At 40.4% G+C, this 23,644-nt stretch overlaps 1 protein-coding gene across 1 annotated transcript; it reads left to right on the top strand.

Moving 5' to 3' along the window:
• The first annotated feature begins 3,612 nt into the window (after positions 1-3,612).
• LOC142494692 (uncharacterized) lies at positions 3,613-23,089 on the top strand. The gene is made up of 6 exons (XM_075599124.1): positions 3,613-3,736; positions 19,043-19,169; positions 19,963-20,354; positions 20,706-21,011; positions 22,407-22,484; positions 23,085-23,089. Exons 1-6 carry the CDS (start codon positions 3,613-3,615, stop codon positions 23,087-23,089), a joined length of 1,032 nt encoding a protein of 343 aa, XP_075455239.1.
• Positions 23,090-23,644: the final 555 nt, after the last annotated feature.

Genomic DNA, 23,644 nt, shown 5'->3' with positions numbered 1-23,644 from the left:
CTTTAAAGATTTCTACTTAAAAAGCATTTCTGCTTAAGAGCAAAGGCTGCAGGCAGCAATGGCTGTTGTGAGTTTACTTATATACATTTAGAAAGTCACCTGGTTGGTACAACAAACTTCATTAGCACATGTGAGGGTTGTTAAACCAAATTGTTTTTCAAAGGTGGGTGTTGTCTTGCACAAGTGTGAAAGAGGAATTAAATTAAAACAATAGGGGGATGATTACCAGACAGACAATTTGAGATGTTTTTACCTAAATTGAACTAAATAGACAGCAGGGTAGGATGATTGCAGGACAGACAGACAATTTGAGATGTTTTTATCTAAATTGAACTAAATAGACAGCAGGGTAGGATGATTGCAGGACAGACAGACAATTTGAGATGTTTTTACCTAAATTGAACTAAATAGACAGCAGGGTATGATGATTGCAGGACAGACAGACAATTTGAGATGTTTTTACCTAAATTGAACTAAATAGACAGCAGGGTAGGATGATTGCAGGACAGACAGACAATTTGAGATGTTTTTACCTGAGAAAAGACAAGGCAAGAGATGAGATGAGAAGCAGATCAATGGTCCCAACTTCCTTTTTTAAACTTTCATACTAATGCGTTTCAACAAAACTCCAATTTGACATACATGCAAGTGCAGAATATACATTTTATATTCGGAAGAAGAGGCGACATATTTTTGTATTATTCATTTTAACTTTATTATCCTGTACAAATAAAACATTTAATTCATTAAAAATATTTTTTGTTTTGTGTGTTCATATATTTAATCTTCTACAGTTTGAGGATTTGTGTATGAACAAGGAGCCTCAGAAAGCACTTATTTCCCATGTATATGAACTCATAACGTTAATCTTCAAATTACAATTACTTTACACACACTTGAAGTACTGTACAGGAATAAAAGACAGGTTGAATTACAATTAGATTTTTAAGACAACAACTCGTGATCGCCCACTTGAGTTTCTCGACGGTTTTGCAGACAACGCTAAAATTCAATTTTCTGCACTCGATCAAAACATTAGTAAACTCGCAAGAAATCATGCACAAGGGCCGGGTGTACCAAGAAATTGAACCTGCGAAATGATCGGATAATGGCTGCTGCACCTGTACAGTATGTGATTTAATAAATAGGACGAGCCTCTATTGTAATTATGATACAACATTTGAATATATTTTAGATCTAAATACAACAATTGAATTATAGGAAGATCATTTTGCACTGTAGGTTGTACAAATTAATGTACCAATGTACCGTTGTTTAGCTTCATATTTTCAATCCTTGTCTGCACAATAATAATGTATGTTAAAATTACATAGTGTTAGTATTTATTGTATACGACACTACTGGTAGCAAACATTGAATGATATAAAAGCCTAGATTAGCTACAGATGCAGCGGCCATTATTTTAAGAAATCACGGCGCTGTTTTCGTGTGCGCTTCTGTACTCCAAGTGGCATGAACTCGGCCAATCGCCCCAGGCACACGTGTTTATCACGGTTGCTTTGTTTGAATTTCATGGATTGTGTGCAATTAAATTCAATGAAATGAATGAATTGTAATGTGTACAGTACTGTGCTACTGTGTTACTGTGCTACGGTGTCAATTTCAGGTGTTTAAAGCCAGAACACTAAAATGCCATTTTCTGCACTCGCCTGCACTCGCGTCTTAAGGCTGTACGGTTGGAAGCAATTGCGCACCATGACATGGGTATTCCGAGGTATGCACTGCGTGATTTGTTAAAATAATGGCCGCTGCATCTATGTTATCTTTAATCTATATATGATAAACTCCATACAATTATGCAATGTCTGATGGAATACAGATTAGGTTTGGCGGCATTAAAGATTTATATAAGAGCTAACACTCCATTAGGAGAAGATGGCTCAAAGCAAACAATACAATTTGAATTTGTCAAATATGTATAAGATACATAAGTGATTTTTGCCAACATATTTGCAGTTTATTGTTTTTTGATATTGTGTTTTTTTAATGATTTTCAAAGTAAAGTGTAGAAGACCAGAGATTTTTTTTAATCAATGTGTTAATATTGTGTATGCCTTAAAGCTCTAATGTGCATGTGCAGACAGGTGCACAAGTGAAATAGGTACAAGTTGATTAGAAGGACTATTTAACAAAGGACTTATTTCTTTTGCCGTATGATACCTCTGAGGAAGAGAGTGCTACTCTCGAAATGCATACGGTCACTCCGTATGGCCCTGCTTAGCCCAAATTGTGTTCAGCATACCGAAGCTGTGACTTACTGACAGTCTCCATCTGATCTCCGGATACCGGCTTTTTTCCTCTCTCACGAAATCTGAGAGGAAGAGCTGTGGAGACTATTGGAGGCAGTGGGTGAATGCCGTGGACACAGTACAGTTTCATCGGGAAGCCCGAACATCTTTTTCCATCAGCGGTTCTGGGACGCAGCACACCGTGGGGATTGACGGTTGTCTTGCCACGAAAGAGAGGGGATACTTTCTATAATTATCCACCGCGAGTGTTCTACCTAAGTTGTAGATAGAGAAAATTTGGGCACAGCAATCATTGGATGTCGAGGCTGATATTGGATAATAAAGTATTATTTTATTGAGGCATGATATGGATACTCTGTGCTTTTTAGATTTGGCTATCATGCCTCAATAAAATAAAACTTTATTATCCAATATCAGCCTCGACATCCAGTGATTGCAGTGCCCAAATTTTCTCTATCTGCAACTTTCATTGATGCATTTGGAGCACGCACAGGGACGGCATACCATTTATTCCCATGGCTTTGGGTTGGTGGAACGGCTGACGGAGCGATTTGCAATAAGGAGTGATTAAAGGCGGTCGTAACCATGGACGTTATGTCCCTGTACAGCATTATTGTACATGAACAAGGATTGTCGGCTATACAACATTTTCTCCACTTATCTAATTTACCCACTACACTTTGCACTTTTTTGATTGATGCTATCACTTTTTTGTTAACACACAACACACAACTTGGAGAACATTCCCCCCACAGCTTCTATTTCAACTGTCACGATGAGTCAGATTATCTATCATACGCTCAGATAGGCTGTGCCAGAAGATGGCTCCTAGAGCAAGGATATTCCAACCTGTCCTGGCAGCTTTGGTCCAGAAATCAATAGCGTATTGCCTCAAGGTGTGCACATCCTGACAGACCTGGAGCAGCAACGTTGAGGCAGAGGATACCCATCCGGGGTGTCACTGACCTCCAAAAGGTGACTGAGTGGTTTCAAATCTGGAAGAATGGTGCTCAAAAAGAGGAGATTAAGGCTAGTTGCTGGGTTTGGTCCGAAAGAAAATTCTTATGGTTTCCTAGAAGATTCCCTTAACCTTCACTACCTAAGTGGAGTCCATGTCTTGCCAGAGCCTAACGATGCTCGTCTCTAAACAGGAAGTGACCCACAAGGCTGATGTAGGATATAGATCACTGACCTGAACCGAGATATAGAGTCCTGAATTGAGAATAGAATAATTGGGGTCGTAGGCTGGGGTCGAGGCAGTCGGCAGAGAAGCAAGGTCGGGGTCACAGGCTGGGAACAAGGCAGGGTGAAGAGGAGGAAGTCCTGTCTCTTTATAGACAGGATGTCAGTGACTGAGGTGGACCCTGCAGCCTGTGTGGGCAGATGTGAGCAAAGGATTGCCAGGAAACAAGATGAACGTTGTGGCTTAAGTGTGGGCGCTGATGGCACCAAAGACTCATATGGAGGTCCTAAAAATTACTTTCAAGCTTATCATTTATAATGAATACTAAAGCCATTTTAAATTGTTCAAACTACAATCCATTCAACCCTAATTTGTATGACTTATGGTTCATTTGCATGACATACCCCACATGTATGCGAACAGAGGCATTGATATATATTTAGCATGAGGGGGCAGGTAATTAACTTTAATAACATTGCTCAGTAAATGCAGCTTTGGAATTAATGGAGAACCCTCCATACATAATTTATTTTGTTTTGCTGACTTTACAGTCTGGACCATGGAATGGAACATCGTGTTAGAACAACTTAGGTATTTTCTTTTCTTTTCTATTTTTACTTTAACAGAGAACATGTACATGTGGCTAAGTCTTGTTGTGCTACAACAAATGTGTGGTAGTCATGATTTAATTGCATTGATGTTCTACATCCTTTGATTTATGTCATGCTTTTGCTAAAAGTTGTGTACTCATTTGAACACAGTAATATAGTGTAGATTTATACATTATTCAAATAGATCCATGAAACCAGAAAACTATGGCTCTATTATTGTATCCCCTTCATCAACTATAGAGTTAAATTACATTGATTTTGCCTGAATTACTTCCTTGGTTTAAAATTCTATACTTTAACATGGACACACAAACCTACAATGTTGTATGGATTTCAAGTCGTAGATGCAAAATATGTTCTCTCTGATTTAACTAGAATGTAGTATGAGATGAATTTTGTCAGTGTCTAAAAGCTCCTTTACTGTCCATTCACACATTCAATTAATGAAACACCTAATAAAATAGGCATTAGGGTCACTGTAACAACTCGTGCATGAAGCAACAAAAGAGCTAATGTTGTACAATGGATATGCTTTCAACTTAATATCTAGGCACACACAGAATTTTACGCTTAATAAACAGCAGCTACAGTATGTGGATTCTAAAGATTAATAGTTGACTGACCTATCTGACAAATATATTTTTACACTGTGATTTCTCTTTCTCAAATTTCTCATTGATTCACTAAATAGAAATAGAAAGCAAAACAAAAATAGCTCTCAAAATAATTATCCGCAAAATTGTTGTTTTTAGTAGACATGCTGGTCGTCTTAAAAATGTCAATTTTTATGATTGTTTTCTTCTTTATGTATTCATTATATACTGTAATGTTTTACCAGGAAATAATACATTGAGAGTTACTGTAGCTCTGATTTTCAAGTATGTCCTGGGCACATAGTTATGCTGGCAATACATGGTTATAATAAATGAACAGGGTTACACATTATATTTCCAGAAATTTCATGGACAGTTAGAGATAATATATGTTATGAGTGTATGTAACAAAAAGTATGGCATTGTAGACATCACTCCAGATGTAAAGAGAAAATGGAAAATAAAGTATGTAAGGTGCAAGGGAACAAAGGGAGGGGCCCTGAGCCTTCACAGTACTAATACAGGAAAAAGCTAGGTGTTTCCATCACTCAATAAAAGTAGTCAATGACATTTACTAACTTATATATTTACTGACTTTTAACACTTGTATAAAAAAATGAATTGTATTGAAAATGAAACAATTTAAGAATATATATATACACAGATAGATACGCATGAATACACATATCTAGGAAAAAATATATTTCCCCTTTGTCCCATTCACCACCCTTCCCCATGTGCCGGTTAAGCTAACATATATTTGTATATCATTTTTCCTAGATATGTGTATTCATGCCGTATCTGTCTATGTATATATATTCTTAAATTGTTTCATTGTCAATACAATTCATTTTTTTGATACAACGTAGTGTTGAAATATCATTTACTACTTTGTTGAGTGCAAGGAACACCTATCTTTTTCCTAGGCATATGTAACAGTTTCAGACAAGATAAAAATGTGGGACAGCTGAATTCTTGAAAGAACTTCAACTGGAGGTGGCTTTGAGAGTCTCTGGTGCGGTGCACTGTGACGACAGGGTGAATGAACGTCACCAGCCATATACAGTACCTGACAAACCTATGTATGGGCTTGCAGTGCAGCAGTGACGCGGTTAAGTTTCAGTGGAGAAGGGCTGCTTAATTAGACTGACCCCAGCTGCATAATGAAGGTGTTTTAAAACCCATAGGCTGTACACACATGCAAGCTAGCTGGTCAGGAGACAGGACTGAAAGGCTGAAGAGATTTCTGCTATAAGGTCTGTTTGCAAAGTACATGTTTGATGAACTATCTGTGTCCTGCATGCTGAACAGAAGCAGCCTTGTTTTCTATGTTGAAGAGAAGCTATTTTGTTTTTGTATGCTGAAGAGAAGCTATTTTGTTTTTGTGTGTTGTATTTTTTTAAGGCTCAATAAAAAAGCCTTATCAAGAGAACCCGCATGTGTGGTTGCATGTACCCTGCAACATGCATGGTAATAGGAGGAGGAACTACCGGATTCTTTTGAGGAACCTGTCTTTTGGAGTCAGATCTCAGGTGATAAGTGCTGCGTGTGGTATGGATGAGGCATTTGGTCAGCTCTTTCAACAATGCAATATCTACATTTTTCTTTGAACAGAAATGTTCCAGTATCATACAGTGAAAGCACTAAACATATTTTTAGCTACAAAAGCAGTGTTTTGAGGTTTGCTCCACTGGTCATGTGAGGTCCTTGCTAAAAGTAGCCCTACTGCTGTTGCTCATTTTATTCTAACACATCGCCGCTTTTTTCCTGGCTTTTTTCTCAAATGCGATGCACTTCACCGGGAGCATGCCGCATTCATTTTGCGTTCTCAGTCATGGGTCAAGCGCGGGTCATGCGCGGTTGACACGCGGTTGACACGCGGTTGATGCGTTTATTGAGAATGGTTCGGATGTAATAGGTTGCAATTCTTCACGTGTCTGCCAGATGGCAGATATTCATGAATTGTAATACGCATGCGCTTCAGTAATGTGTCGACTTGCAGGTGTTTCGTTTAAAAAAGATACCACAGTGTGCTATTGTAAATTGGCCTTGAGACTGAAGGAAGAGGTTACAATAATGTATCAATTTAGGCTTTTCATATTAAAGAAAGACAAAGACCAGTTTCTGTTATTTTCCAGAGACCCGCCTCCATGAGTGTTCAAGTACAGCCCGTTTTCCAAAAACCCGACAGAACTTACGCATATTTGATATGGGCCGCGATTAATGCAACAGATGATAAGATGGCAACAGTTGTTCAAATTTATCAGTATTTTATCGAAAACTATGACTTTTACAAATTTTCGCCAGCTCCTCATGTGTGGAAGCGTGCAATAAGGAAAAGGTTATGTAGCGATCCATGTTTTTATCGTATTGATCCACAATTTATTGGAGGGTATTGGTGTGTATCACCGGCTTTTTCCTGTATCTATGATCATGCAGACGGCAAAAGGCGAAAGGTCGTGTTAAAACCAACTAAGAAACGACAGTCGCTGCCAAGCAATGCGCCAGCACCAGCACCGGCTTCCAATAACGGTCCCAAAATCGGTGACAACCCTTGCTGTCTGTCCAGCAAGCCTGAGCTGGATTTCACGTGCAGTTTCGATCAAGCTTGCATGTACCTAAGCGATTTCCAGCCTCATCAGCTGACTGATGTAGTAGTCCTGCTGCCAACTATCAACGTGTATGATCAAGAATACTGGACTGGCAGTGGCCCGGCGCCGGCGCCAGCTGAATGGGAAATTCTATGGTGAGTAATGTTGCAGTATTTATTTTTGTTTATTTATTTTATTTTGAAAATATCAATATCAGTGCGATTCAAAAGTCAAGCGATTCTCCTGTAAGCAATATCATTGGCTGAGCGGCTTCTACAGTACTGCAGATACTGAACAATTGGTGGAACGCTAGGCGTATGCGCATTGGAACCTTCTTGAAACGCATATGCGTGTCATCACATCGACGGTAGGCGCATGCACATGTGAACAGGAGACGCCCCCCGAGAAAATTATTGGTGGGACTGGGTGGGAACTTCTTTAGGGGACTGACCATTACAGTAAAACTTTTCTTTTTGTTTTTCCTCAGAAAAGAAAACGGCTAATGGAGGGATTTCGATGGATAATATCGCTTTGTGTAACAATGCCTGCACATTGCTGAATCGGATTTAAAAAACCACGTACCGGAGTCTACAGTTTAGTGGCCGTTGTTATTGATTAGGATAGAATACTGTACCTGAAACAGTATGCTGATGTTTTCTGACCGTACAGTATACAATACTTTTTTATATACAATATACTGTGTAATAAACCCCAAAAATAAAAAGTATGCATTTATTCTACATGTATTACAGTACATACAGTATGTGTCTTCTATACAGTACCAGTACATACAGTACAGTACAGTATGTGTCTTCTATTTTTTTAAATACTCTTGTACTGAGCATGCCTACAGTATACAGTACAGTATGCCTGGACAGTAGTGTACATTCTAGAAACACTGTAATTTGTTACAGTATCAAAGGAGCCAATGGAACAATTTAAAACAAATCAACATGTTCTTTTATTGGTGGAGTAAGTACAAAAACATTTATTTACAAATACTGTACAATGTAAAAACATTCAGTGCACAGTAATTCAAAACATCAACAGGTGTATGGTTTACTGCTACTAAAAACATTTATTTACGAATACTGTACAATGTAAAAACATTAAGTGCACAGCAATTCGGAACATCAACAGGTGTATGGTTTACTGCTAGCGAAAACATTTATTTACAGAAAGTTAAAACATTTACAGTCAGTCAGTACGGTTTACAGTCACATGTTATAAAAAAAAATCTTTATTCATAAAATATACAAAACGCAACATCTCCTTTACACAAGAACGGCAAGTCAAAACATTTGCAGTGGGATGGTGTGCAGAACAGTTAGTCAGGCCTGCACAACTACAGTCCTCGAGGGCCGCAAACAGGCCCGGTTTTCAGGACAACCTTGGAAACCGGGCCTGTTTGCGGCCCTCGGGGACTGGAATTGTGCAGGTATTGTGTACAGTAAATACAAACATTTATTTATTAATACAAGTTAAAACACACAACATCTCCTTTATTTAAGTACAGCAGGTCAAAACATGTACAGTACAGTACAGCACAACAGTATGGTCTTACATGTTTTAAAAAAAAATCTTTATTCATAAAATATTCAAAACGCAACATCACCTTTATTAAAGAACGGCAAGTCAAAACATTTACAGTGGGATGGTGTGCAGAACAGTCAGTCAGGCCTGCACCACTACAGTCCTCGAGGGCCGCAAACAGGCCCGGTTTTCAGGACAACCTTGAAAACCGGGCCTGTTTGCGGCCCTTGGGGACTGGAAAAAAACATTACCAAACATTTTCAACAGTTGAACACTCACTCAAATGCGTACCCCACCAGATTGTCCTTCCATGGCCGATGCCTTGCATGGTGCAAAACGCCATTAATGCAGTCTCGAACGCCTTTCATTACAGGATCTGTAATTGAATAAAAGCGCCGCAATTCCTCCAGAATGGTCTTTCTTAAATTGTCAGGAAGCGCCTTTTTTACGCGATTTCCTTCGTAGTTCACTTTGAAGGCCCAGTCGCAGTACAACGAGTAGGGCACATGGTGCTTAAAAATGAACAAGGCATACTTGTGGGGTGCACCAGCACTCATCACCCTATACTTCTCCCTGAGTGCCGGTGGCAGATCGCACAGGGTGATGTTGGGCACCGTAGCGATGCTAGAGAATGTAGGTCTTCTGTGAGCGGGTGTGCTTGTGGCGGTGGGCGATGGTAGGTTGCCTGGGAGGAAGCTTTCCTCCGGTCTTGGTCACCGTGTTGTCTCCTGGCATGGTCTTGATGGGTTTGTCATGTCCTCCTCAACGGCATACATGTACACTAAATCTTCTGGTTGAGGGGGTGCGCTTGGTGATGGAAGGGTGTCGATGCTCCCATTCATCACATCCATGCCACCCTCCTGCTCCGGCGTCGGGGAAACAGGGGCATGAACACAGAGCAAATTATGTATCCCCGCTATGTCAGCCTCTATCTTCTCCATCCGTCGATCCATCCGTTGATCCATATGTAGCATCCGTTGCTCCATATTTAGCATGGTCTCCAGAAGCAAATCTATCTTTGTCAGCATAGTGGAGTCCACGGGGATATCCACACTTATCCCATTCAGCATCCGGTCTAACGAACTGCTTATTGTGCATGGCGTGTGGACATCTGGGTGGATGGGTGCCACGGAAGATGAGATGGGGGTTCCATGGAGAGAAGCAGCAGCGTCGTCGAAGAAGGGTGGAGGAGGTGACCTGTGGATATCCGGTAGAGGAGAAGCGGCAGCGTCGTCGAAGAGGGATGGAGAAAGTGACCTCTGGATTTCCGGGTGAGAAGCAGAGTCGTCTAAGCGCAAAGGAGAAAGTGACCCGTGGATTTCAGAGGCACCAGCGGCAGCGGCGTCGGTTTCCGGGAGGGCGGCGGCAGCGTCGAGGACGAGGAGGGGAGAAGACGGGGTGAAGATTTCCGGGACAGCGGCGGCAGAGTCGTCGAAGCGTATGGGAGGAAGTGGTCTGCGGGTTCGATGGGTTGGCTGCCATTTGTTTTGCGTTGAGAGTACATCACCGTATTTCTTCTTGACATAATAAGGCTGACGTCTATTAAAACGCTTAGCCTTTGGGGTCAGCAGAAGGTTTTCTTTATTGGTCTTAGCCTGTCGCTTTGGCCTTGGCGTGGAAACGGCAACCGCCTTTCGCTTTTTCTGCATGACAGGCACGGCAGAGGCGAGTGGGTTCCTGCGTCCGTAGAATCGGGGTTGATCCATGGAAGCAGATGGCACAATGCAGTATCTGGACAAGGGCAAGTTCAGATAAAGATCATCGAGTGATGGGCTATGCAAAGTGTGTAATCTTTTATGCATGGCGGCGAGGTACACGTGTTGAAAGTGGGCATACTCTAATGTGAGTCATTACCGTATAAATACACCATCCATTTTGTGGATTCACTGCACATTGAATACACATCGACTAAACATCGAATATACATTCTTGTGTTTGTATTTCTTTCTACTAGCAGCAATGCCTGTTAAAAAGATTTCAAAGGATCTCAGCATGCGAATTAAGGAGATGTACACGAGCGGACACCGAATTGCTGCTATCCAACGCTGGTTAGCTACTTCAGCAACCACCGTGTGCTATCATGCACACGGAAAAAACAGAGAACGCAAAAGGGCACCAAGGGTAACTAACGCGTAAGTATATTTATACAACTTAAAAATTTTTTTATATAAAATATTGTACTGTAGATCTACAGTACTGTATCTAATATTTTTGTTATTTCGGTAGATTTATATTACAACAGTATATATATTTTTTATATTTATATTTATATTACAACAGTTTATATATTTTTTATATTTATATTACAACAGTATATATATTTTTTAGATTTATATTTATATTACAACAGTATATATATTTTGAATATTTATATTTATATTACAACAGTATATATATTTTTTATATTTATATTACAACAGTACATATATTTTGTATATTTATTTTTATATTACAGTACCGACACACTTTATCCGAGTGTGGTCGGTACCGCAAGCCGGGAAATCTCCCGGCTTGCTAGTGGCCGCCCCTCGGCATGCCGCGCGTCATAGACGCGCGGTCACGCGTCATCGGGAGCGTGCGCCCCCTGCACGCGCGTCCAGGGGCTCCCCGAGGGAGCCCTGGTGTCCCGCGATCGCGGGACAGCGGCAGGGGGCTCCGGGGGACCCGGCGGACCCGGCAGCGGTAGGGAGAGCGCCCCGATCGGAGGGCGCTCTTCCGCTGCTTCGGCGCGCGCCCGTCACTCTCGGGCGCGCGCCAGGCTACTGCTGCGGCAGAGAACGGGCAAATGCTCGAATAAACTCTGCCGCAGCAGTACAACAGTATATAATTTTTTTATATTTATATTACAACAGTATATATATATTTTATATTTATATTACAACAGTATATATTTTTTATATTTATATTACAACAGTATATATATTTTGGTTATTTCAATTTATATTTATATTACAATAGTACTGTATACAGTATATATTTTTTATATTGCTGCATATTCATACTGTAGAACTGTGCTGTAATACTGTAATGCTGTGCTTGTGGCTTACTGCACTGTAACTTACCAGATTGTTTTTCTATACATTTTAGGGACACAACCCTTCTGGTGGACAAAATAAGTGAGGAGAATTATGAGAAGAGTGCATTAAGGGTCAAATAAACTCTGCAGGAAAATCACAATCTCACTGTATCCGAGACCAGCATAAAGAAGATGAGACGCAGCATTGGATGGAAATATGGACGTGTGAGGTTAGTACTGGACAGTACAGGAGGTAAAAGTGTTGTTTAGGAAACTGTACTGTACCGCTAAAATTATTTATTCCTTGTCATTACAAAGTGTACCCCATGATACAGTAAGGGACGCAAACAAAATCTAAAGAGTGGTCCAGGCCCAGGCATGGATCGACAGTACGGAAACTTTCCAGGATTGCATCTTCACAGACGAGTCTACTGTGTCGCTGGAGAGATTTGCAACCTTTGCATTACACAAAAAAGGTCGCATATCTATGAAGCGACGGCCAAAACACCCCGTCAAGCTGCATGTGTGGGGTGCCATCTCTAGGCGTGAACCAGGATGCATTGTCATCTTTGAAGGTAAAATATATCAAATATAATGTAGCCTTATGCACTGTACTTTACTAGTGTAGCCTTACTGTATGCACTGCACTGTACTATTGTTCAGTTTTTTGAGCACTTTTCTTTTCTTATTATAGGAATCATGAACAAAGCTTTCTTCCAAGACAACATTGTCCCTGAGATAGGGCAATACATCACACATGAGTTCCCCGGTGGTCACCGCTTCTACCAGGACAACGATCCAAAGCACACCACGTCAACAGCGCATATCCTTGAGCGCGGTATCAACTGGGTGAAGACGCCAGCGGAGTAAGTGCAGTAGACCGTGTCTCATTTTTTTCCCCACTGTTTTTATTGTGTACTGTATCTCTTAACCTAATTGTCCTTTTTGTCCAATGACAGATTGCCAGACTTCAATCCGATCGAAATGGTCTGGCATCAGCTGAAGGACCATATCCGGAAAGTGGTGAAACCCTCCAAAAAGGATGAGTTAGCGAAAGGCATAATGAGTTTTTGGAATGATGTACTCCCCGTGGAACGCTGCAATAAATATATAGACCATATTGCGACTGTGTTGCCCATTGTGATCGTGCGTAATGGGCAAGCATCAGGACAGTAGTACTGTACTGTAGTATTGTAAGTACAGTATGATACAGGTAAGTATGGCACAGATCTTTTCTTTCCTAATAGTCAGAGTATACAGTAGTTACAGTATAGACTAGTTTGACAGTACTAACTGTATACACAATGCCATAATGCCATAATACGGTATGCACCTTCAGTACAGTAACTGCTCAATTTTTTTCTTTTCAGAGAGAGCAGCACTTGCCATCTGGTTACATAGTATTTAACAGTAGTCAGAGTAAACAATAGTTCCAGTATACAGTAGACTAGTTTGACAGCACTACAGTAACTGCCTACTATAGTCCAATGTGGAGTAGCTATACAGTACACAATGCCATAATACAGTATGCACCTAACTGCTCATTTTTTTTTCTTTCCAGAGAAAGCAGCAACAGCCATCTAGTACTACACATCACACAATGCCATAATACAGTACGCACATAACTGCACTAATTTTTCGTTTTCTTGTATTTTCAGGAAAAAGGGATGGCCTTGGGGGGAACGGGGGGTGTTGTGTGCATTCTAATCTGTTTGTACAATCAAGTGTACAGTACTGTATATAAACAGCAGTAATGATGTACACAAAACCTCTCCTCTCTCAATGAAGTACTGTACTGTACACAGAATGAGGAAGAAGATAAAGACGGAAAAATATATATTACTATACTGTATATATATATATTATAAATTATATATTATTAAATACTATTATTATAAGTGTGCATTATTCATGTTTTTCCATGTTTTCTAAATGTTTTATAAATGTTTATCCAATTTCAATCTGCCAGAAGAACTTAATAAAGACTAAATTATGTATTATTCATGATTATTTTCATATTTGTATTTTTTGGTTCCTGATAAAATAAAATAAATATTTATTTACATTCCGGCTAATCATAATCATTGACAACAACCCACCCCCCCCCCCCACACACCTACAGTACACCAAAGAAAAAGAATGAATGACAAAACAACATGAATCAGTTAATGGTTTTTTTAACTCTCAATTCTCACAATGCTGTGCAAATCAGATTTACATTTCAAATTCGAGAAGGGACTTTCCAAAGCGTTACCGTAAACAATGCCGCAAAGGGTTGGGGGGAGGGGGGGTTGGGTGAGTCATGCGCAGTAATCAGCTAGCTCCCATATCAAAGAGGATTACATGCAGGCGCAGTGAGGTGATTGACGCTCGGCTAGGGACAGATTAAAAACACAATGACTAGCTTCAGAAAATGAATGACTCTGTGGAGGTGTCTGTCGATAAGAGTTTGTGTGTGCTTGGGGGAGGGGGTTGCATGAAGGATTAGCTGTTCAGCAGTTCAAAGAAATTACATAGAGTAGAGTACAGTAATTTCAAAAGGCAGATCATCATAATAATTTGATACCTACACCCCCAAATACAGTACATAAAAAGCACACAAATCAACCATGTGCAGTCAAACGCACAGGGTCGCAGTCAAAAGCTACAGCACAGATTGAATATCGTAATATCAATATTGTTTTTGCAGGCTTGTGGATAACATAACAGTTAACAAATTATAATAAAAATTTTTTTTGGAGGGGCACTCACTCAAGCAAGCAGTGGTGGGTGAAGTTACATGCACATGCGCAGTAATCAACTAGCTCCCATCCGAAAGAGGATTAGAGTACACACAGGCGCATAGAGAGGTGATTGATGCTCTGCTAGGTAATGATTAAAAACACAATGGCAAGCGTTTTATATTTATTTTTTTTGTTCCTGGTAAGATAAATATTTATTTATTCCTGCTAATCATAATCATTGACAATGGTTTTTTTAACTCTCAATTCTCACAATGCTGTGCAAATCAGATTTACATTTCAAATTCGAGAAGGGATTTTCCAAAGTGTTACTGTAAACAAAGCCTCAAAGGGTTGGGGGGGGGGTTGGGTGAGACATGCGCAGTAATCAGATACGTAGCTCCCATCTCAAAGAGGATTACACGCAGGCACAGTGAGGTTTTTTAGCTCGGCATGGACGGATTAAGAACACAGTGATTAGCTTCAGAAAATTAATGACTCTGTGGAGGGGGGGTTAGGTGAGTCATGCGCAGTAATCAGCTAGCTCCCATCTCAAAGTGGATTACACGCAGGCGCAGTGAGGCTTTTTAGCTCGGCTATGAGCGAGCCTTGTGTGTGTTCGTGGGGGAGGGGGCTGCAGGGTACAGCTGCATGAAGTTCAAAGATAATGACATACTGTACTTTAATTTCAAAAGGCAGTTCATCATAATAATATGATCCCTACACCCCCAAATACAGTATGTAAAAAGCACACAAATCAACCATGTGCAGTCAAACGCACAGGGTCGCAGTCAAAAGCTACAACACAGATTGAATATCGTAATACAGTATCAAGATGTTTTTTGCAGGCTTGTGGAGGAAAAAAAAAAAATTAGAATAAAAATGTTTTTTTTTTTTTTTGGTCACTCAATCAAGCAAGCAGTGGTGGGCGAAGTTACAGGCGCATGCGCAGTCATCACCTGCTGTCAAGCAGGAATGTGATTGAAACCAGACAAATGTTCAAAGGAATGGTGTGGGAGAGATGTACTGCATTGTAGAGAAGAAAAGAAGTTGAAATAACCTGCAGTGCAGTGCAGTAAATTATACTGAGCTAGGGGAGAGCGCTGTATATGCCGAAATGTGACACTGTTAAAGTACTGTACACGCCTATGCGTTTCAATAATTTTCAAATGATACATACTGTACAGTACAGCACTGCAAATGCATGTACAGTATACTTTAAATATGCAAATTTACAATTACTGCGCACGCACACACAGACTGTGTACTGACGTAGGTTGAACCGCGAAGGTATTAGACTTCCAAGACAACAGCTCGCAAACGCCCCCCTGAGTTTTTACACGGCATTGCAGTATTGCAGACAGTGAGAATAAAATGCTAATATCATGAGCGCTAAAATAACGCAATTCACTCCGGGCAAAAAAAACAAAAAAACGCACCTAACCGGGATTATCTGAGAGCCGAGGATCTAGCCGTTTTAGACTCAGGTCGGCCGCCACTGTACATGTACTTCTCAGCAGTGATATCAATCTGCTTTATAATGTTTATGAATTGGCTAACAATATTTGGTCAGTGTTAAATGTAGTGCTAAAATATTGTTCCTCTACATTACCAATATATATATAATCAGTGGCAAAACTAAAGGTGTTTTAAAACTTTTCTGGTGCAGTGATAGCTATGTGCAACGAAAATGTATTTCTATATAGAAATCCTCATCTTTTTATCCATGCTGGCCACTTGGTGTTAAATAGTAATTGATTACTGCAACAAATAAATATGAGTTAGGTTGGTAGAACAGCTACAGTACGTACCAGCTAAGCTCACAATGAAATTCAAACCTCTGATGTTTTTTCTTCATCTCATGACATTCAGGTATTTGCAGTAATGTGATCAAAATGAAAAAAAGGTTAACTAGAAAATAGTATTTACTCAATTATTATGAAACACATGATGTGTAATACTCAAAGTACATGTAGAATGACAGATGTAACTGTTGCAGCTTCTAATCTTGCAGAGTGAATACTGAACGTTTATTAGACTATTTACAATATGAGATCATTTTTACTGTGAGGAATTTCACGTCATTTTACATCTCTGTAAATGGTTAAAGAAAGATTAATTTTATAACTACATTAAACCCATTTATGCTTTAAAAAAAGTCATTGTGAATTATGTTAAATAATATATAATGCAAATTGGATAAAAAAAATTGCTGCACTACAAATCCTGGAAACCTTGTTATTAAAGGCTTCCCATTTTTAATACAAATTTTTCTTATTTTGATACCTCAATGAAATTTGGATTTTTTAAAACAATGTTTTAATAATAGACCAGTAAATCTACAGAAATGTTTTGCTTAAACACAATTTTAATGTTCTAATCTATGTTCATACATTATGGGGGTCATGCACTAAGCTCCGTTAAGTCGCTTTTAGGACGCAAAGTGCTCTTAGAACTTGATGTTGCGCTGAACACGATGCACTAAGCCACGCAAACAGGCACTTTGCGTTCTAAAAGTGACTTTTTTGGGGAATCCAACTTTGTTCGTTCGTTACCCTGTTTGCGTTAAATTCTGCCCTTATGCGGGATGCACTAAGCTACGCAACCTTAGCGTACGCAAAAGTTGCGTTCAACAGAACACGTCAGCTCAAGGTAGACGCAAAAAAAGCTGAAAATGTGTTGCTTTACATTTTTGCATGCGCAAAACACATACAACAGGTAGGGGGGTGTCCCCGGCTGACCTCGCGAGGGTCCCGGGGTTGTTCGGGGGTCCGTGGGTGTACGGGGTTCCCCGTTGGCATGCGGTAGCAATCGTGTGCCAGCCCCAAATACAAGTATCCTTACAAATTAATATAACCCCATAACACATACAGTATGGTATTGTTAAAAAATAATATTCTCCACATATGGATAATACTGCATTTCACCTTTTAACATACATTCAGATGGAGAAAGAAAGTACATTTATTTAGCACTCAGAGGGGTACAGGGGTGGTCCTCGAAGCTGTCTGGGTGTTCACGGATTTTGGCGTGAACATATCTGTATCCCCCGGAGATGATAATCAATAATTGAAATTAAAGGAGAACACATGTTTGATTTTAAATTTATATCAATTGAATTACATGTATCTTCTACATTTTATAGTGGTCCAGCAAACGTTAGCAGGGGGTTAATTTAAAGGGCAATACTCCTGTCATCACCAAACAACCATCTTGTCAATAATCCATCCTTCTGACACACCTTTATACAACCAAACCATTACTTCTTGTGATGTAACACGTTCATGACTCAACATGTTACATACAAATGTAATGATTGAGTTATTATTTTATGGCAATTACTCATATTGGGTCGCAGCATCGGTTTCACTGTGGATTCTCGAATGCTGTCTAATTGATGATGACATCACATTTCATTATGTGTGTAACACATCTGAATTAAAGTACAATGAATTTTAGAATGACTACAATTCATATGTTCACAATACTATCCAACACACGTGTCATCATTTACAATCATGTGACTTATTAGAGAGAGGAGAGAGAGGAGAGAGAGGAGAGAGAGGAGAGAGAGGAGAGAGAGGAGAGAGAGGAGAGAGAGGGAGATCCATGTTGTGAGACACATAGCCCCCCACCATTTTAGGCAAAGAACCTCCCTAGAGGGCTTGACTGAGGATGAGGTTATCAGCCGCTACTGATTGAGCTCAGTGGCTATCTTGGAACTCTATGAAGTTTTAAGAGAAGATTTAGAGCCAACAACAGAAAGGAGTCATGCAGTGCCTGGTCTTGTTAAAATGCTGAGCTCATTACATTTTCTTGCTTCAGGGTCATTTCAGACAACTGTGGGCATAGTGGCGGGGTCTCGCAGTCAGCATTCTCGCGGGCCTTTAGCCAGTTTCTCTGTGCACTGACTCGACGCGCTACTGATTACATACATTTTCCTAGCGAGCAGATAGAGTGGCAGGCACTGAAGACTGCATTTTATAATGTACCTGGGCTACCCAATGTGATGGGTGCTATTGATTGCACACATGTTGCGCTGACCCCGCTACGTGAAGAGGAGAGGGATTTCCGGAACAGGAAACATTACCACTCCCAAAATGTGCAGGTCGTATGTGACGCATACATGAAAATTCTGAGTGTGGTAGCCCACTTCCCAGGTGCCTGCCATGATTCCCATATTCTGAAGAACTCATTAGTCTTCTGTAAATTTGAAGCGGGGGAATTCCAGGACGGTTGGCTATTGGGTCAGTCAATGTTACAGAAACTGCACTTACAACTACATTTAATGTAGAGTTTTATGTTTCATTATGTGTTGCAAATATTGTAAGTAACCACAAATACTTAACTTTTGTGAACTTCTATATCTAATCCATGTCATGCAGCGTCATCTTAGATAAGGAGGATTTCATTGTTAGGGCATGTGTTGTATATTATTCACTCTCATGTACAAGGAAATGGCAATAGACAATGTTTTGAATATTGTTACATATATTAACCTTTATGTCATTTGACTGTCTTATAGGCGACTCAGGATATGGAAGCCGGCCTTGGCTTCTGACCCCACCGGGTAATACTCAAACCACTGCAGAGGAACAATATAATGCTGTACACAAATCCACACGCTCGGTGATCGAGAGGACATTTGGAGTGTTGAAAAGTCGTTTAGGTGTCTTGATAGATCTGGTGGTGCACTCCAGTATTCGCCAGCGAAGGTTGCTGACATAGGGCCTCATGCAGTAAGCGTCGATTAAGTGAAATCGGCAAGCTTACCGATTAGTCATGTTAATGGCGATTTTTCCTCTCCGTATGCAGTAAGTGCCGAATACATTCAAAATCAACCCGAAAACAAATCCGCCCACTCTCACGATGATTATCCGATCACACACAGGTGTATCGGCGTGCGTGGCGGGGTGCTGATAGGTTGCCCAATCACAAATCTTGCTGAATCAGGCGAAACAAGCATGTTTTGGATTGCGCGCCATATTTAAAGGCAACGTGTACTGCTAATCATTCTCTGTGTTGTTGGGAGTGAGAGAGAGAGAGACGCACAGAGCTGGCTGATTGAACATTTGCATATTGACGGAGAGACTTGTTGTGTATTGGGTGAGCTTTGTCCATTGTTGTTTTGTTTACATCTTTGTCTTGTTTTATATGTGGAAGTGTTTCGTGTGATTGGCTGTACATTAGTTGTCTGTTTTTTGTGAGTGCTGGAAGTATGCCCGCAAAGCGTGGGAAGAGTGATGCTGGTGGGAGTGGGAGTGCTACTCGTGCGAGTACGCGTCGGAGTGAACGTACTGTTCAGGGGAGTGATGTTGCTGGTGCACCGAGTGGTGTTGCTGGGAGTGGGAGTGCTGGTGCTGGGAGTGGGAGTGCTGTTGCTGGGAGTGGGAGTGCTGTTGCTGGGAGTGCTGTTGGTGTGAGTGGGAGTGCTGTTGCTGTGAGTGGGAGTGCTGTTGCTGTGAGTGGGAGTGTTGTTGCTGGGAGTGGGAGTGCTGTTGCTGGGAGTGGGAGTGCTGTTGCTAGGAGTGGGAGTGCTGGTGCTAGGAGTGGGAGTGCTGGTGCTAGGAGTGGGAGTGCTGGTGCTGTGAGTGCTGCTGGTGGCGCAGTTGCTGATGGGGTGGATGGTGGTGGCGTGCTTGCTGGTGGGCAGCTTTTGGAGGCTCTTCCATTGGAAGAAGGAGAGTCCAGTCAGCACCAGCCAAGCTCTGACCCTAAACCTGCTCGGAAGAAACGTGTGGAGAAGCCACGTAATCCTCGCTTCAATGACCAGGAAAATACAGCTCTTGTCACTGGCATTCTGGAGCACTATGACAGTATATATGGACATTTACTAGGTAAGTGTACCTTTACATTTATTATTCAAATACATGTGATCCTAGGTCATCTGAGTTTTGTTCATATGCAAATATGGGTTCAGAATATCTTTCTATGTTAATTAGTCTGGAAACACAGCTTTTTATCATGCCTTACAAGGACAACTAAACACAGGCGGTCAATTTGCCATAACTGCATACAATATGAATGCAACCTTGCTTACATGTATAGGTTTAGTAGTGAATGCTCATGTGCTTCACATATTACACCTAAAACAGCATGTTTGCTATCTCTTGGAACAGCTAGCAGTGTAGGAAACTGGTGCTTCTATTATTATTCATTTACCTCATATATTTTATATGTTTTTCAAGGGCGGACAAGTTCAGCAAGCAGAAAAGAAATGTGGGACACAATAGTCATTGGTGTCAATGCGTGTGGGAATCATGTGAGGGACAAGCGGAATTGTCACAAGAGATTTGATGATATTAGGTCCAAATTGAAAAAGAAAATACAACACCAACGCGTGCATGCTACTGGCACTGGAGGTGGGCCCACACCACAACGTCTCATATTAAGTCCATTGGAGGAGCTGCTTCGGGCAAAATTACTTCCCGTCGTCGTGGAAGGCTTACCTGGTGACCGTGATATAGGAATTTACCCCTCACAATTTCCACCAGGTGAGAAATATTACTGTACTAGGCGTGTCGTTGCTTACAGTTATTTTGCATAGTTACACTGCTTTTTATACTGTCTTCACAATATAAGCATACCTGCATCTATATATGTATATGTCTGATTCTGTATATATATATATCTCAAAATAGACATATATGTTGTAGTCCTACTAAAAGCAGTAACTAATATAGCACGTGCCATTGCGTGCTCATTTACATGTGAATTCCCAAAATGCATTGCTGCAGTGGAAGCAATTGATGGTGGGCGAAGATGGGGAACAACAGGGTAGTACACATGTGTAACAGATGCTAATGAGAAATTATTAGTAGCTACAGGTACAGAACAGAAATATGTATAATATTATTGTGTATTTTATTTATTTTACTCCGACAAACATGACATTACTGCCTATTTTAAGCATGCATCAAATATATTGCATGCAACGGCCTACAAACATCACTTGCACTAACACATCTATAGTTGTTTATGAAAAGGTCCATTTTTGCTTTAAGTCATATACAGACAGCATAATGAGGCACACGTATCATATTTTATGTCATTGTTTTCATAACTTAAAAACTGCACACGACTATTTAGCTCATCTACCATTGTGTTAAAGCAGCTGCAATTAATATCTCATCACAGCATACACTTCAACAGAGGGGGTGGGGTTCAGCACACACACTAATTACAGCCTCATTTTAGGGTCAACTTAGTTCACACCATTTTCACCTGTTTCAAGTAATTGAAAGGTGTGGCTGATTAGGCTTTTTGGGGAAGGGAATACCGTTCTTACAACCTGACTAGCACAACTGAAGTTAATCACACTCATTTGAAAGCTTCACTTTAGCTACTAAATGCCCCAACAACTCATTACTTATCAAAGCGTACGTCACACATTAGTTCACTCATATCTATAGTTGAACTACTATCTACGACACATTATCACACACTGCATGTCTTGTCTTGTTGAGTGACAGCCACATTCAGGTGTGCCATATCTTATATTTATGTACCACACATATCCTCTACCAAAAACAACACTTTTTGCAATATGACCACCTTCATGATAACCATTGTGAATGGTCATCTCATGATAGTTATGTACATTATGATACTGATATCACTACACAACATATGATTTTTATGTACAAATTTTATCTATTTATCCTCACGCATTACTGAAGGAACATAGTATGTTTTATGTTAGGGAACTCAAAAGTTCTAAGTACACAGGCATGCACATTGTTATTACAACTATTTATGTTCACTTTCACACACACATTTTGGGTTAAGGAAATGATGCTGTTAGGTACTCATAAATACAGAACATACAATAACTGTTTGTTCAATATTTACACATGTAAATGTAAAACTTATGTTATTGTTATATATAGTTGCCCCTGAAGGACATGTGTCACCTGAGACTGAACAAGTGTCTTCACCTGGGTCAGCCAGCTCAACACACCCAGAAGGTGAGTGTATCAGTTGGTGGCCATATAATATGTGCTCTTCTATATGTTATGTTGTCATGTTCATTATTTGTTTTGCACATCTTCTTTAAATAGGATTACTTAGTGTCAGTGAAAATGAAGTGTAAGGCAACTTGTATTGTGTTAGTGATGTTAACTATCATGTAGGAGTTGTGAGTTTACAGCAAGTTTTCATTCACTCATATTTCATACTGAGTCCAAACATTATTCTTAAGTCAAGGTAGTTTTTAATGTGAGGTTATAAAACGTATGGAAACATGTTAGTTGTTACTTATGACACAGTACAATTACATAGTAACACAGCAGAGATTAACATGCCATTTAATAATGTGTACATTTATTTGTAGAACATGATGAAGAGGATTTTGATGATGATGATGATGATGATGATGATGCCGCCGCCGCCGCCGCCGCCATAGACACACAAATACAAGCAAGTGACCATGAAGAGGTTCCAATTGAAACTGTTTTACCGCCAAAACGTCCAGCAAATACCACATATGATGCAATTGTAGCTTCTGAGGGAAAAATTGTGGAAGCAGAAAATCGTCGCCATTCTGACCTGATGACACTGCTGGAAAGGATAATTGCACTGCAGGAAGAAACAGTTTCACAATTGGCACATCTCCACAGAGTCTTCATTGAAGTGCCTAAACAGTTGCAAAAAATCAACACCTCATTCGAAGCATTAGTTGTTCAGCAAACACAAGCTAATTACTGGAGAATGACTAATGTACCACAATTCAACAACTCCCAGCCAGGATCTGTTCATGCAGGTCAGTTTTCACCACATTCATCTGATATTCATTCACCAGGCCCAAATGTTACCGGTCAAGTAGCAGACATTGCTGTGCAGGTTCCTGATGACATCCTACCGCTGCCATCTGTACAAATTCAGCAGCAGACACCTACAAAGGAGGCGACAAAAACAAAACAAGACACACATGAAACAGACCAACCATCACTTGTGCAGTGTCTACCAACTTGCTCACATGTGTCAGTGGGCACAAGCCCTGTCCGTGAACAGTCACTACCCAAAAGCCCTGTACACTGGCGACACACTTTATTCGAGCTTGGCTAGTCCCACGAATTCGGGTATACCCGGGTGTATTGAGGTTTGTGACTGTTTTCTGCCCGAGTAC

The sequence above is a fragment of the Ascaphus truei genome, chromosome 5 (genome assembly GCF_040206685.1).
Source record: "Ascaphus truei isolate aAscTru1 chromosome 5, aAscTru1.hap1, whole genome shotgun sequence".
In the NCBI taxonomy this organism is placed as follows: Eukaryota; Metazoa; Chordata; class Amphibia; order Anura; family Ascaphidae; genus Ascaphus; species Ascaphus truei.
Note: the sequence above shows the minus strand (reverse complement) of the source record. Positions and strands in the feature narration are given on the sequence as shown.